Source organism: Boleophthalmus pectinirostris, unplaced genomic scaffold (genome assembly GCF_026225935.1).
Source record: "Boleophthalmus pectinirostris isolate CB_2022bp ecotype Guang Dong unplaced genomic scaffold, ASM2622593v1 HiC_scaffold_12, whole genome shotgun sequence".
In the NCBI taxonomy this organism is placed as follows: Eukaryota; Metazoa; Chordata; class Actinopteri; order Gobiiformes; family Gobiidae; genus Boleophthalmus; species Boleophthalmus pectinirostris.
The window spans coordinates 24,622,208-24,635,253 of NW_026571018.1; the positions used below are offsets into that span (position 1 = coordinate 24,622,208).

General features: G+C 39.7%; 2 protein-coding genes across 2 annotated transcripts; both read right to left on the reverse strand.

The window, feature by feature from the left end:
• Nucleotides 1-653: 653 nt before the first annotated feature.
• On the reverse strand, nt 654-9,151 carry heatr6 (HEAT repeat containing 6). Its single transcript, XM_055149064.1, has 20 exons — nt 8,551-9,151; nt 8,032-8,139; nt 7,814-7,954; nt 7,614-7,729; nt 7,388-7,502; nt 7,194-7,295; nt 6,920-7,084; nt 6,621-6,853; nt 6,373-6,547; nt 6,040-6,246; nt 5,875-5,974; nt 5,299-5,669; nt 5,094-5,216; nt 4,912-4,998; nt 4,683-4,817; nt 4,488-4,610; nt 4,284-4,408; nt 4,114-4,210; nt 3,830-4,034; nt 654-3,390 (listed from the first exon to the last, which is right to left on the reverse strand). The coding sequence occupies exons 1-20, from the start codon at nt 8,851-8,853 to the stop codon at nt 2,846-2,848; spliced, it is 3,576 nt and encodes a 1,191-aa protein (XP_055005039.1). The 5' UTR covers nt 8,854-9,151; the 3' UTR covers nt 654-2,845.
• A 2,046-nt stretch (nt 9,152-11,197) lies between these two features.
• dynll2b (dynein, light chain, LC8-type 2b) lies at nt 11,198-12,909 on the reverse strand. The gene is made up of 3 exons (XM_020922917.2): nt 12,364-12,909; nt 11,909-12,060; nt 11,198-11,621 (listed from the first exon to the last, which is right to left on the reverse strand). Exons 2-3 carry the CDS (start codon nt 12,038-12,040, stop codon nt 11,484-11,486), a joined length of 270 nt encoding a protein of 89 aa, XP_020778576.1. The 5' UTR covers nt 12,041-12,060; nt 12,364-12,909; the 3' UTR covers nt 11,198-11,483.
• Nucleotides 12,910-13,046: the final 137 nt, after the last annotated feature.

Here is a 13,046-nt window from a genome sequence, read left to right on the forward strand (position 1 = left end):
GCTCGTGTAGAGCGTCAAAAAACAGAATGGATCCTATTTTCTGAAAAATACACGCACAGGACGTGCTGCTCCGCGCGCATATTATTTTACTTGGTACATATGTCAGTGGGTTTTTCGTTTTTCTTCATACAAATTTGCTAAAATCACCGCGATATCAGCAGCGGTGAAACGCCGGAGGTGCGCCCGCGTAGACTGTGTTCCTGAGCGAAAGGACCGACGCAGAAGTCCACGCTCCACCGAGATAAACGCAGCTGATGCCCGATCGCACTCGGGGTTCTCTCAGGGGCGGTCCTAGATTCCAAGTTCTAGTCCAGGATTAGTCCTGGTTTGGTCCTGGTTTAGTCTTGGTTTAGACCTGGTTTAGACCTGGTTCAGTCCTGGTTCAGTTCTGGTTTAGTCCTGGTTTAGTCCTGGTTTAGTCCTGGTTTAGACCTGGTTTAGACCTGGTTCAGTCCTGGTTTAGACCTGGTTCAGTTCTGGTTTAGTCCTGGTTTAGACCTGGTTTAGTCCTGGTTTGGACCTGGTTCAGTTCTGGTTTAGTCCTGGTTTAGTCCTGGTTCAGTCCTGGATTCAGTCCATATACGGCGCAAAAGTTCAGCATCTTAACAGTTCTTTTGGTGAGAGTAAATTAAAAGTGCTGCAATAGTCATATAATGTTTTACATTTTTAATACAGTAATATTGTAATGTAACAAATGACTTTGAAATGACAGTAACAAGTCATAAATAACACATTACAGTTTTAAAGTCACTTGTCCAACAGTGTATCTTGTAAAGTTGTTGTAAACTAGAAGTCAGTTTGAAAAATAAATGCAGCCTTTCATTTACAGATCTCATCTAAATATAAAATGAACTGAACTTTGAACTAGTTCAAAATTAAAATTGTGAACTATGAACGTGAACTATTCACTTTGAACAAGTGTGAACTGAACTTTGAACTAAAAAAAGTGTGAACTTGCACAACGCTGCCTGAATGTAATGAAATATGAAATTTAATAAAACTGAACTCTATAGCGCCCCCTAGCATAGACGTGAAACTTCAACATTATTGGATTTTTACCAAATTCGGGACATAAATTCTATGTATGCTTACAAGCAAAAAAAATCTATTACGGACATGGTGCATTTTCCACTATTGGCCAGCAGGGGCGCAAAGACTCCCCCAAAAAATAGTTAAAAAATAATTACACACACAGGCTTAGTCCGATTGTGCTGAAATTTGAATCACTAATGCCCGATCATGGCCTGAATATAATACACTATAAAACATATGAAAAATGAACTCTATAGCGCCCCCTAGCATTGACAAACATCAACATTATCGGATTAGTACCAAATTCGAGGATTAAATTCTAGACATGATTACAAGCAAAAAAGTCTATTACGGACATGATGCATTTTCCACCACTGGCCACCAGGGGCGCAAAGACTCCCCCAACAAATAGTTAAATAATTATTACACCCACAGGGTTAGTCCGATTGTGCTGAAATTTGAATCACTAATGCCTGATCACGGCCTAAATATAATACACTATAAAACATATTTATTTATTTAGGGGAATAAATTCTTTGCATGATTATAAGCAAAAATGTCTATTACAGTCATGGTGTATTTTTCACGGTTGGCCAGCAGGGGCACAGAGAATCCCCAAAAAAATATTGTAAAAATTATTATATGCACATGTTTTGTCCGATTGTGATGACATTTCTATCAGTTATACACTGCATGACCCTTATTCCATTGATATGTCAAATACAGTTATCAGGGATACAGCGCCACCTATATGAATGCACACAATTTATTATTGTGTGACATAAAATTAGTTTTACATTCATTTGTAAAACTTTGCCAAAACATTCACTGACGTACTCCTCATCATAAACGTCAGTAAGACCTATGCCCTAGTTTGACACTTTGGCCTCTAGAATAATTTCACTTCTGAGAAATTTAAAGGCACACTATGTAACTTTTCTGGTGGAGGATGTGTTTTCATGCACTTAGTCTTAGTGTGACAGTGCTCTTGACCATTAAAGTCACGTGACCTGTGGCTTAGTGTCTACAGTTTGTCTCTAGAATCATTCACTTTATCCAATTTTAAAGGTACACTATGTAATTTTTCTGGTGGACGAGCTGTTGGCCTCGGGAGCTGTCAGGAAGAGAGAGCGGTGTGTCGGGGCGGTCGCGAGTCCCCAGCGTTCGCCAGGGGGGCGGTGCGTTGGACCAAATTCGGGGATTAAATTCTATGCATGATTACAAGCAAGAAAGTCCATTATGGACATGATGCATTTTCCACGTTTGGCCAGCAGGGGCGCAAAGACTCCCTGAAAAAATAGTTAAAAAATTATTACACCCACAGGCTTAGTCCGATCGTGCTGAAATTTGAATCACTAATGCCTGATCACGACCTGAATATAATACACTATAAAACATATGAAAATTTAACACTATAGCGCCCCCTAGCATATACATGACATGTACACATTATTGCATTTGTACCAAATTCAGGGAATAAGTTCTATGCATGACTATGAGCAAAAAAATAAATAGCGGACATGGTGCATTTTCCACTGTTGCCCAGCAGGGGCGCAATGACTCCTATAAATATTTAAAGGTGCATTATGTAATGTGTCTAATGGACTAGCTGTCGGCCTGGGCGGATGTCGGGGAGAAAGGGTGACGTGCCGGGGCGGTCGCGAGTCCCCGGAGGTCGCGTGGGGGGGCGGTGCGCACCCGGGGCGAGGGCCACCATCGCCGCACGCGGCTTTAATTGTTACTTATTTTCTACATAATAATTTTATTCATGTTCTCTGCTTTTCACAAAGTGAAAAAGTGCTATGAGAAAGTGTTATGGCTCTTCACAGCTCTTCAGCAAATCCTCCAGAAAAGCTACAACAGTGTCTTTGTTAACTTCAGTCTCTAGCCTCCTCAGTCTCTCTGCAGTCTTCTCCAGGGCTTTGACTCTCTGCTGAGGAGTAAAACTATCTCCATACCTGTCGTCCTCTGCTCCCTCTGTGGCTGCTTCTTCTGCTCTCAGATATTTCACCAAATGCACCCGAATGCCCCTGCCCTCCTCCCCTGAGAGGGACTTGGCAAGGGCAGACATGTCTTCAACTTGGGACAGACTAAGCAGATGTAACAAAGCTTGTGATAGTGTGTGTCGGAGGCTGGCACTGTAGCGGTACTCTAAAAAGTCATTTGTGTCTTCGCTGTTTTCGAGGGCTGTGGCCAAAGCGTGCCACACACAAATAAACCGGTCTGTATCGCCATAGCAACAGCGTTGTGCAGGGACTGACAGAGCCGCAGCAGACTTGATTCGCACCTTGAAGTTTTTACAGGAGGTCATGACATTGCAGAGGGCAGAGAAAGCGTCATGAGACCAAGAGGCTGATTCTGAAAAATACAAAACATACATAAATTTACAATAGATATTTCTCCTGTTCACTAAATACCAATGGCACTTTTTCACAGTTGCTAAAAATACATTGTGACATTATGGGTTACCCTCCTTAAACAGCCAAACAACAATTTATTAACTTGCTTCTTCCACACTATTCCTGGTTTTACAAGGTATTTAAATGTAGATTACATGCATGCCATGTGCCAAAATATTTTTCTAAGGTTGTGACACCATCTGCTATGTGGGCTATTCATTAAGTGTCTAATGTCGGGAAGTGGGAACTTATTTTATAGTATACATCAAATCAAATCATAAAATTTATCAAAAATGGAAATTCACAGTCGACAACTATTGTGGCATTTTTCTGCTCAAGGGCTTTAATTTATAAGAAAAACACCTGGATAAACTTGTATATTAAACGTACTGCATTACCAAGGGGCAGAGCAGGGTTCCTGAAGGCATTTCCAAGGGCGTAACATGCGTTCCACCTGACCTTCATCATGGCCTCTGATTGGACAGTCTTTACCAAAGCACGAACTGCATCCTCCAGAGGCTGTTTGAACACAGACCGTGTCAACTGACTCTCTCGCAGAAAGTGAAGAAGATTTCCTAAAGCTCGCACTGCATTGGACTTCACCTAAGGGAAATAAAAGGAAATAGTAAGCATATGAAAGGTTAAAATTTTATTTAGTTTTCTTGCAATAATATAAACATACTCTGTCTTTATCAGATGATGCTCGAGTTGCAGTTTGCAGCATTTTAAGCAGCAACATATCTGATAGCTCCTCTTGAAAGTCCACACTCACAGACTCCCTAAAGAAAAGAAGGTAATGCTTAAGGTAAAGTTAGTTCACTTGTTACATGACGAGCATTGACTGTTACTTACATATTGACAGTTAGTGTGTCTGTAAGGTTTCCCAGAGACCAGGCAGCTTTGACCCGGACATTTGGAGATCGATCTTCAAGAGCAGCTAGGATTGTGTTTGCTGTGTCAGCCACAAACATCACATCCTAAAAGGGCAAAGAATGAATGAGTGAATGAACAACTGCATATTCATGTAGTACTGTACATAATTATAGGCTACATTACCTCTCTGAGACAGGGGAAAAGAACGTAGATACCCAGAGCTCTAACAGCTGCAGTCTTCACCAAATAGTTTTCACTGTAGGTCAGTCCCAGCAGCACAGTGATACACATGAGCTGTGTCTTTTCCTGAAACATCAAAATACATGTGTTGCATTTCATCTTTTCACTAAATCCACTTAATATTATATTGAGACTGACAGGCAGCTGTGCAAATGCCTGAGGAAGGATTGATGAGAGTGTGTCACAGGCACTAGTTTGCAGAGTAGGATGCTGTTCATTCTGCAAAGCTGCATTTAACGGTCCACGCAGAACTTCGGACCAAAATGCCACCACCTAAAACACAGGGGAGAAAAACATACTTTGTTACTTCACTGCAGTACAAAAAGTACTGATAATGTCCACACAGTCTCTGTTATAAATATTGTACTTGGCTGATGGGAATTCTTTGACTTTCAGGAATGTTGTTTTCTGGTCTATATTGTTGAATTATCCCTGTCCCCAACTCATCCAGTAACTAGAAGCAAAATAACATTTTGTAAAAATATTAAATGCATAATAACTTCAATAAAAAAACATCTATTTATGAGAAAAATAAAACTAATTTATTACTTTTGCTCCATGAAGCTGGATGGATGGGTCAGTCTCTCCAAGACACCAAGCACTCACTTGACCTATCTCAAACAGGTGGGATTGACAGAGGGAGAAGTAACCGCGAACCAAATGAGACAAAACCTTAGGGACAAACATTAAAGAAACATTCAGGATTTGTAAAATATAACAAATGGAGGACATTCAACTCCATATGCGAGTTTACCTGTAAAGCCTCCAAACGAACAGGAGAGGGCTCTAGGACAGTGGCTCCAGTCTCTTCACTATCTGATTGGCTCTCTCGTGGTTGTGTTATCAAGGCCACACACAGCTGCAGCAGCCATGGAGGTGAGCTATCCTCTTCCTTTGGTGTGTGCGAATTAAGAGGAGAGTGTGAGTCCTGTTTGACTGGTGTACAACTTGAAGAAGACACACCATCCCTCTGCCGCCAACTCAGACTGGTGTCTTGGGGTGTATAAGATCCAAAGACGCTACTGCCATCTGGCTGTCGAAGGAGGAGCTGCACCTCAGAGAGAGGAGCCTGAGTGGTCACCAAAGCACCATAGAGCGTCAAAACTGATACACGCACATTCACATCTACAAACAGACGAGTTATATTTCAATATTTGTTTTACTGTGGGTGTCAGAACAGTTTTGGGAGAGAATGTAAGATTCAAGATAAATATAGTGAACACCATTACAAGTAATTAAGGTTAGCTTTAAGATTAAAAATATTAAACAATCAAAGCTAAAATTTAAGGAAACTAGGTTTACATAATCAGTATCAGTATTTTTTACAAACCTCTGTGACGCACATATGGACGGATCTGCCTCCATAGTGGACTGAGTAGACCTGGTTTGAGGCGGTGGTATGGGGCATTGGTCACCAAATATGCCAGACACTGAATTAAACAAAATAAGCTCAGTCAAAAAATGTACAGAGAGCCATATTATTAAATATGTGTACCTTAATAATCTGTGTGAGAGTTTGGGGGGAGATTTCAGCCAGCAAAGCTAGACTGAGAGCCCGGTGCAGCTCTCTGATTGCAGTGGCCAAAGAAAAAGAAAATGATGTATAAGATGGTCTAGAGGATGTTATATCTTCAGCAACTGCAAGAAACTGTCGAGACCCATCCAACATGGCCGATAAGACCTGGAGTGCACATGCTCGCACCTACAGCAAGATAAGGCGGCAGTTACTTCACTTGAGTAGCAAAGGGGAAAGAGATTGAGACACTTTTTCTGTTGGTCTTAAAATTAATTAAAATTCTTAAAACTAAAGAAATAGTAAATATGTCACCTTGGGTGAGGGGTCCTTTAATATTGTTGTAATGAGGGTGAGCTGAGGTGGTCCTCCAATGGGCGAATCAGGAATAAACGAAGACCAATAGCCATACAATGTTCTCTTTTCAACACTTTTGACTACAGCCAACAGACAGAGTAGTGCCCCTTGTCGCACGCGTCCATGATATAGCCTGAGAAATAGAAAACAATGAGAGCATAAAATCAACAGAGTATGATCATTAAAACAGTTTTTGTGTCATATACCGCAGTTTGCTTTGAGCTCCACCTTCTGGATCGGAAAACTCGGAGTCTGAACTGGTCTGTTTCCAGGAAGGATAAAGATTTTGAGCTGATGGCTTAGCAGTATTCTCTTTTTCAGCAGCACATTGCTCCTTTAAAGCTTCTTGTTTATTTGTTATCTCTCCATCAACATCTTCATCTTCATTCTCCTCAGTGGTATTTTTCTTTCCTTTACCTCTGGATTTCCGTTTTTTATTCTTAGAAAAAAAAAAAATCTAGTCAACACAACATAAAAAAACACACACAATCAATAACCAACTTACTGCTGACGGTTTGCTTCGGCCAGTGACATTTTTTGACATCTCTGGAGGCTTTGTTGTTTCAGGCTGTCTTGGTGATGATGGTCCTTCGTACTGTGGAAGAGGAGCTGGGTAAAGCACAGACGGCCATTCCACACTCACACCTGGAGATCCCTGGAACATCATTTGCTGTAACATATAGTAAATGTAATAAAATATTGTGTTATTATTAATGTCATTATTTATAATGCTTGACAAGAGAAACAATATAAATGGGTAATATTGAAGAAATTTACACCTTCAGTATAGCAAGAACTGTTCCCAACTCTTCCATTCCTCCAAATTTCCACTTTCCACCAGAAAAGCAGCACTGAAGTCCTTTCAGTGCAGACTGCAAAACCTTTAGACAAGACACAAGCACCTGTTATATTTTTACAATAAAAGTGAGTACATTCACCAAATTTTCGGTACATTATCAAATGCTGTTTATACCATGCAGAAGAAGAGTTCATCTGCACTGGCAGGTTTACATGTTTGTAGTGTTTTCAGAAAAACTCTGAAACATACAGCTCTGTACTGCTCATCTAGAGGTGGCTGACCAGGAATCCTAGATAAACAACATGTTATAATGTGAATAAAGGGAGCTTATATAGCAGAAGCAAGTATCCATTTAAATACATAGCTTTATAACAACTTAACAAAGCAGATGACTTCATACCTGAGGCATATGTTGGCCATGCAGTTTAGAGAAACACGTTGCAGCTCCAGATCTGGTTGAGAGGGAGAGCTGTATTGCAAAAGGATACCATTCTCACTAAGCAGGCTCTCCAGGTGCTACAAATAAGAACAACATTATTAAAGATTTTTAGAAAAGAAAAATTCTGTTCACTTTACACTAAAAATTGAGGGGGTGGGTACCTGGTGACACTGAGGTCCATTTCCATATACTATTGTGGACAATGCTAACAGGACATCTGAATGTGTCCAAGTACTGCATTTCTTAAGTGCACAGGTTACATAGTTCATCAGTACATCTAATGTCAGCTCATCCATTATGACCTAAAAGTAAATATGAAGGTGAATGGCGATGTATTTTTGGACGCAATATGATTAAAAACAGATGTAACCCTTCTTACCTTCAGTTGGTTCAGTAGGTGGTGGATAAGCTGACAGAGTTTAATGACTAAATGCTCTTGATTAAAAGGAACAAGTGAGCTGGCATGTTTCAAAAGGGTGCACACATCCTGAAAGACATGTTATGTTAGAAATAACGCTATAGACACATAGTAAGGATTTCGCCTTCAATATAATGTAAACATAGACAATACATGTATGTATATATATGTATATTTACATGTGTAACAATTGTGTGATGTTGTAAAATATTGATAGGCCTTGGTCTTGTTGGGTGTGGCCAGCCTCATTCTAGTGTTCACATCACAGAATACAACAAACCACTATTTTCAAAACAAGGACTCCACCAATGGAGAGTATGTAAATATCATATATATTGCAGTGTCAAGTAGTCCAGTAGCCTTAGTTTTGTATCTGTTTAATTCATTCTCAAATATGCCATAAAAATATAGATTCGTGACATTCAGTAATAACAATGAAGCTGTAGCCATTACAATAAAGGGATAGGGGCATTACAGTACCTCTGGGCGAATGGTGATATCTGGGTTAAATGTTTTGTTGTAGTTTTCCGAGAGGAGCTTATCAAACAGCAGGTTGAGGTGGTCTCTGAGCTGGGCAGATTGTGGCCGCAACCCCCGGAGCTTGGCGTAGCAGTGGGAAAACTGTTTATCAGCGTCGGATGAATCCCGTGGAGTGAACGGGGCAGCCTCCGCGGACAGAGACACAGCAGATAAGACAGAAGCATCCTGACGGCTCCCAAAAGCCGGTGCAGCGATGGAAAATCCAGCCTGCGCCGCCATACTTTCAAGATCGGAAGAACACATGCTTCCACTGGGCTAAATCAGCATGTTCGACTCATTACTGCCCCCTAAAGATGCGGCATAACCACGTCCTTACTTTGTCACAAAATAAAGCCATTTGGAAAGGGTAAATGCAGCCATAACTATGCACCAACGGATCTACAGTCCCTAACAAAAGTCTTGTCGCTTATCCATTTTGTAGAAACAAAAGCTTATAACCTGACTTTAAATTAATCGATTGGTTTTAGAAATGTCTCATATGAAAGTTAAAACCCTCCCAAATTATGCTCAATATACTAAAATAAATTTGCTTCACTGAAGAAAGATTGATCATTTAATGAACACAGAAAGGTCAGATTTTGGCAAGACAAAACTTTTATCGCCTACAGAAAATTTAACAAATAATTTACTTCAAATACAAAAATATGTTGCATAACGTCAGTGAATTAAGTAGTGGTGCTGTGAGATCCATATTTAATATCTTGTATGACTTCCATGAGCTTGAAGGACGCATCCATGCAGCTCGACAAAGATTCATACAATTTGTTGAAGTCATCAGGAATAGCAAAGAAAGCGTCTTACATGCCTCCCAGAGTTCATCAAGATTCTTTGGTTTTGCCTTCCATGCTTCCGCTTTCATTCTACCACAGACATGATGTTCATGTCTGGTGACTGGACTGGCCAGTCCTGGAGCACCTTGATCTTCTTCGCCTTGAGAAACTTTGATGGAGCAAAATTTGACCCCTTTTATGGTTGGGAATGTAAGAGGTAGCTAATACTTCTTGATATTTTAGGCTATTGATATTTGCCTTCCACCCTGCAAATGTCTCGCACACCCCCATACTGGATGTAACCCCAGACCAGGATTTTTCCGCCATCAAACTTAACTGTTTTCTGGGTGAATCTTGGATCCATGGGGGCTCCAGTAGGTCTCCTGCAATATTTGTGGCAGCTGTGATGAAATTTAACCGAGGATTCATCTGAGAAATCCACCTTCTGCCACTTTTCCAGTGTCCATCCTTTTAGCAGGCTGTGGGCCTTGGCAAATGCCACATGGTTTTTTAATTGTCTTTTGTTTAGTGCTGGTTTCTCGTGCACTGATTCGACCATGGAGGCCATTTCGAGACAGAATTCTACAAACTGTTGTGGTTGACACAGGGACTTGAGGTGACCAGGCCTGGTGGAGTCTGCTGCAGTGGAAAAGGGGCCTTGGATCTTTGAATCAACAAACGGTCCTCCAGAGCAGTTGTCTTGCGGGGTCTGCCGGACCTGGGCTTGTCAAAAACATCTCCAGTCATTTCAGATCTTTTTCTTATTCTTTGTACTTGACGCTGAGACACATTGAAGGTGTCATCCACCTCAGCAGTGGATCTGGTCTTCAGCCTCTTGATAATTAACGCTTTGGTCTCAGGGTGGCTCTTAGGCATGTTGTCAGAGGTCAAGTTGCAGTTGTTGTGAAGGTCTGGTAAGGCAAGGCAAGTTTATTTGTATAGCACAATTCGTACACAAAGTAATTCAAAGTGCTTTACAGAATAAGAAATACATTAAAATCATAATAAACAAATCAAAACATGAAGATTAAAATTAAAAAAGAGAGAAGAGTGCAGAATGAAAACCTTTCAGTTATATGCACAGTTAAACAGAAATGTTTTGAGTCTGGATTTAAACAGCGTCACAGACGCTGGTGTGCTGGGGTTCTTTTTATACACACCCACTAATTGATTGATCAGTAACTGATCACAGGTGAGGCTGTAATCTGGACTGGGTGCATCATATGACAAGGCGACAAGACTTTTGTCTTGCCAAAATCTGACCTTTCTGTGTTCATTAAATGATCAATCTTTCTTCAGTGAAGCAAACTTATTTTAGTATATTGAGCATAATTTGGGAGGGTTTTAGCTTTCATATGAGACATTTCTAAAACCAATCGATTAATTTAAAGTCAGGTTATAAGCTTTTGTTTCTACAAAACAGATAAGCGACAAGACTTTTGTCAGGGACTGTATGCTCCACACACTCATGGTAACAGACCCACATATTTTGGATTGTCTTACTTACTGGAGACTTAGAGGCAGGTCCCCATGATGACGGCACCAAAACCAATTTAAAGATACATACAGATCACCTATAATTGACCAATATATGAATAATATTATTATTCATCTTCAAACTAATAATTTGAAGACCACTTTTTTTATATTTAAAATTCCAACAATGAAAATGTTTTACAGGAATACAGTTAAAGCTTTTACTGGGATAAAGTATGCTAATCTGTGCAATGGAGTAAATGCATGTCACTCAAAAACAGAAATAATTTATCTTTTTTATTTGCTGCATGAAACATTACAAAAGACAATAGCAATCAAACTTATATTCCTACAGCTTTTTATTTTTTTAACAACAAAATTAGAAACAATATTGTGCACATAAATATTTTTGTTTGAAGAAACTGCTTATTGAAAATGAGACAATCTCAACAAATACCAGTTCTGTAGTTTACATACCATCAATATAATTAACATGAAAAAAAAAAAGCTTTCCAGAGACCCTGTATGTTTTGCGGACCTCTTTAGGCAATAATGTAGAAATATTTCTTAAGAGGTAGGTCTGTGGTGTAGCTGACAGTTTCAAAAGCCTGGCTGCACATTCAGTTGTTAGCCAGACTTAAAGAGCAGAATGGCCACTTGCCCGAGGTAGAAGTAAATAAAATGCTTTGTCTCATGTGTAACATAACTTCCAAAGTTTCTTCCAACAATGCAGTGCCATGTGGGGTTGTACTTCTTGTCAAACTCCTGATACAAAGAGATACAAAGATACAAAGAGAGAAATATTAGATCTAAATCACCCTCTAATGACCAAAACTACACTCTTTTCAGAGTGAATATCATTAAAATGTGAATTAAAACTTGAACTAAGGGTACAATTTGAATTCTTGGTTGTCAAAGAAGTTGAGCCTTGATTTTGTAGATGGGCAAAGCTTCAGGACAACTTGCTTTTCAATTTGTATTTTGCCTTATTTAAACAATGTGGACAGAAAAGATATTAGGAAGCATGATAATATTAAAGTGAGAGGTTATACCTTTTTGACATAAGCAGCAATGTCCTTTTCAATATTATATTTCTCCATTGCTTGCATGGCACAGTCCACTGCATCCTGCTGCATTTCGTCGGACATGTCTGCGTTCTTTATGACAGCTTTCTTCTCCGACATGGTGGCGACTTTTGACTTTACTACAACAAAATGAAAAATATATCTGGTTAAATGCTGAAAAAAGAAAGATACCAAGACCAAAGAAAGATATCATAAAGATATTATGATATTTTGGGTCTACTTGGAATGGATACGAATGCAATTTAACAATTTTTCGCCAATATATTTACAGATGTTTAAAGGGACAATACAAGTCCAAATTAACTCATCTTCATGGTCGAGCGAGAAAGAAGCAAGGAGCACATGGTTTCCTCTCAATAAATTAACCTAATAACTGGCATTATAAAAGCACTAATGCATCCCAATTACTAACTATGTCTTACCTCGTCTTTCTGAAGCTTAAATAATTGAACAATCACTTTCCCAAAGGGTGCAGGTTCAGGATACGTCCTGCTCATCCAGAAAAGAAAGAACCTGGTTTTAGACCCACCCTCCACAACACAAGTCGGGTCTCATTGGCTGAGGTGACATCTACGCAGAAGCAACGGCATTTTTTACTTGCGGGCATGCCCAGCAACTTATTTCACCCCACAATGCACCGCTGTCCTATCCTCTGTAAGAATGAAAAAATGTCCAAAACATGTGATCCATCATTCACTCACACAACCAGGTATAAAGGATCAGTGACGGGGGTAAGACTTCTGTCGCCTGCAAGTACTCATCATGGACCATTTTATTCTTTCAGTGTTCATTCATGCTTCATCTGTTAGGCTACTGTTGTCATATTTGTGTCAGCTTGATCAAACTATACTGGCGTCATTGCACTGCAAATGCTCCTATCCCTAATCTGATTCACAGATTTCTTCACTTCACACTCCTTTGGGAAGTCATTTTTAAAACAAAGTCCGCAGACTCAAACTTTGGTCCCTAAAAATTAAAAACATTTTCAAAATGTTCATGTCAAGATGTGGCATTATAAGTTAGCAACTTGCAAAAATTAAACTGACAAAAAACCCACCTTGAAAGGACAAATCCCTGCTTTGTGCTGAAATATTTAATACAAATG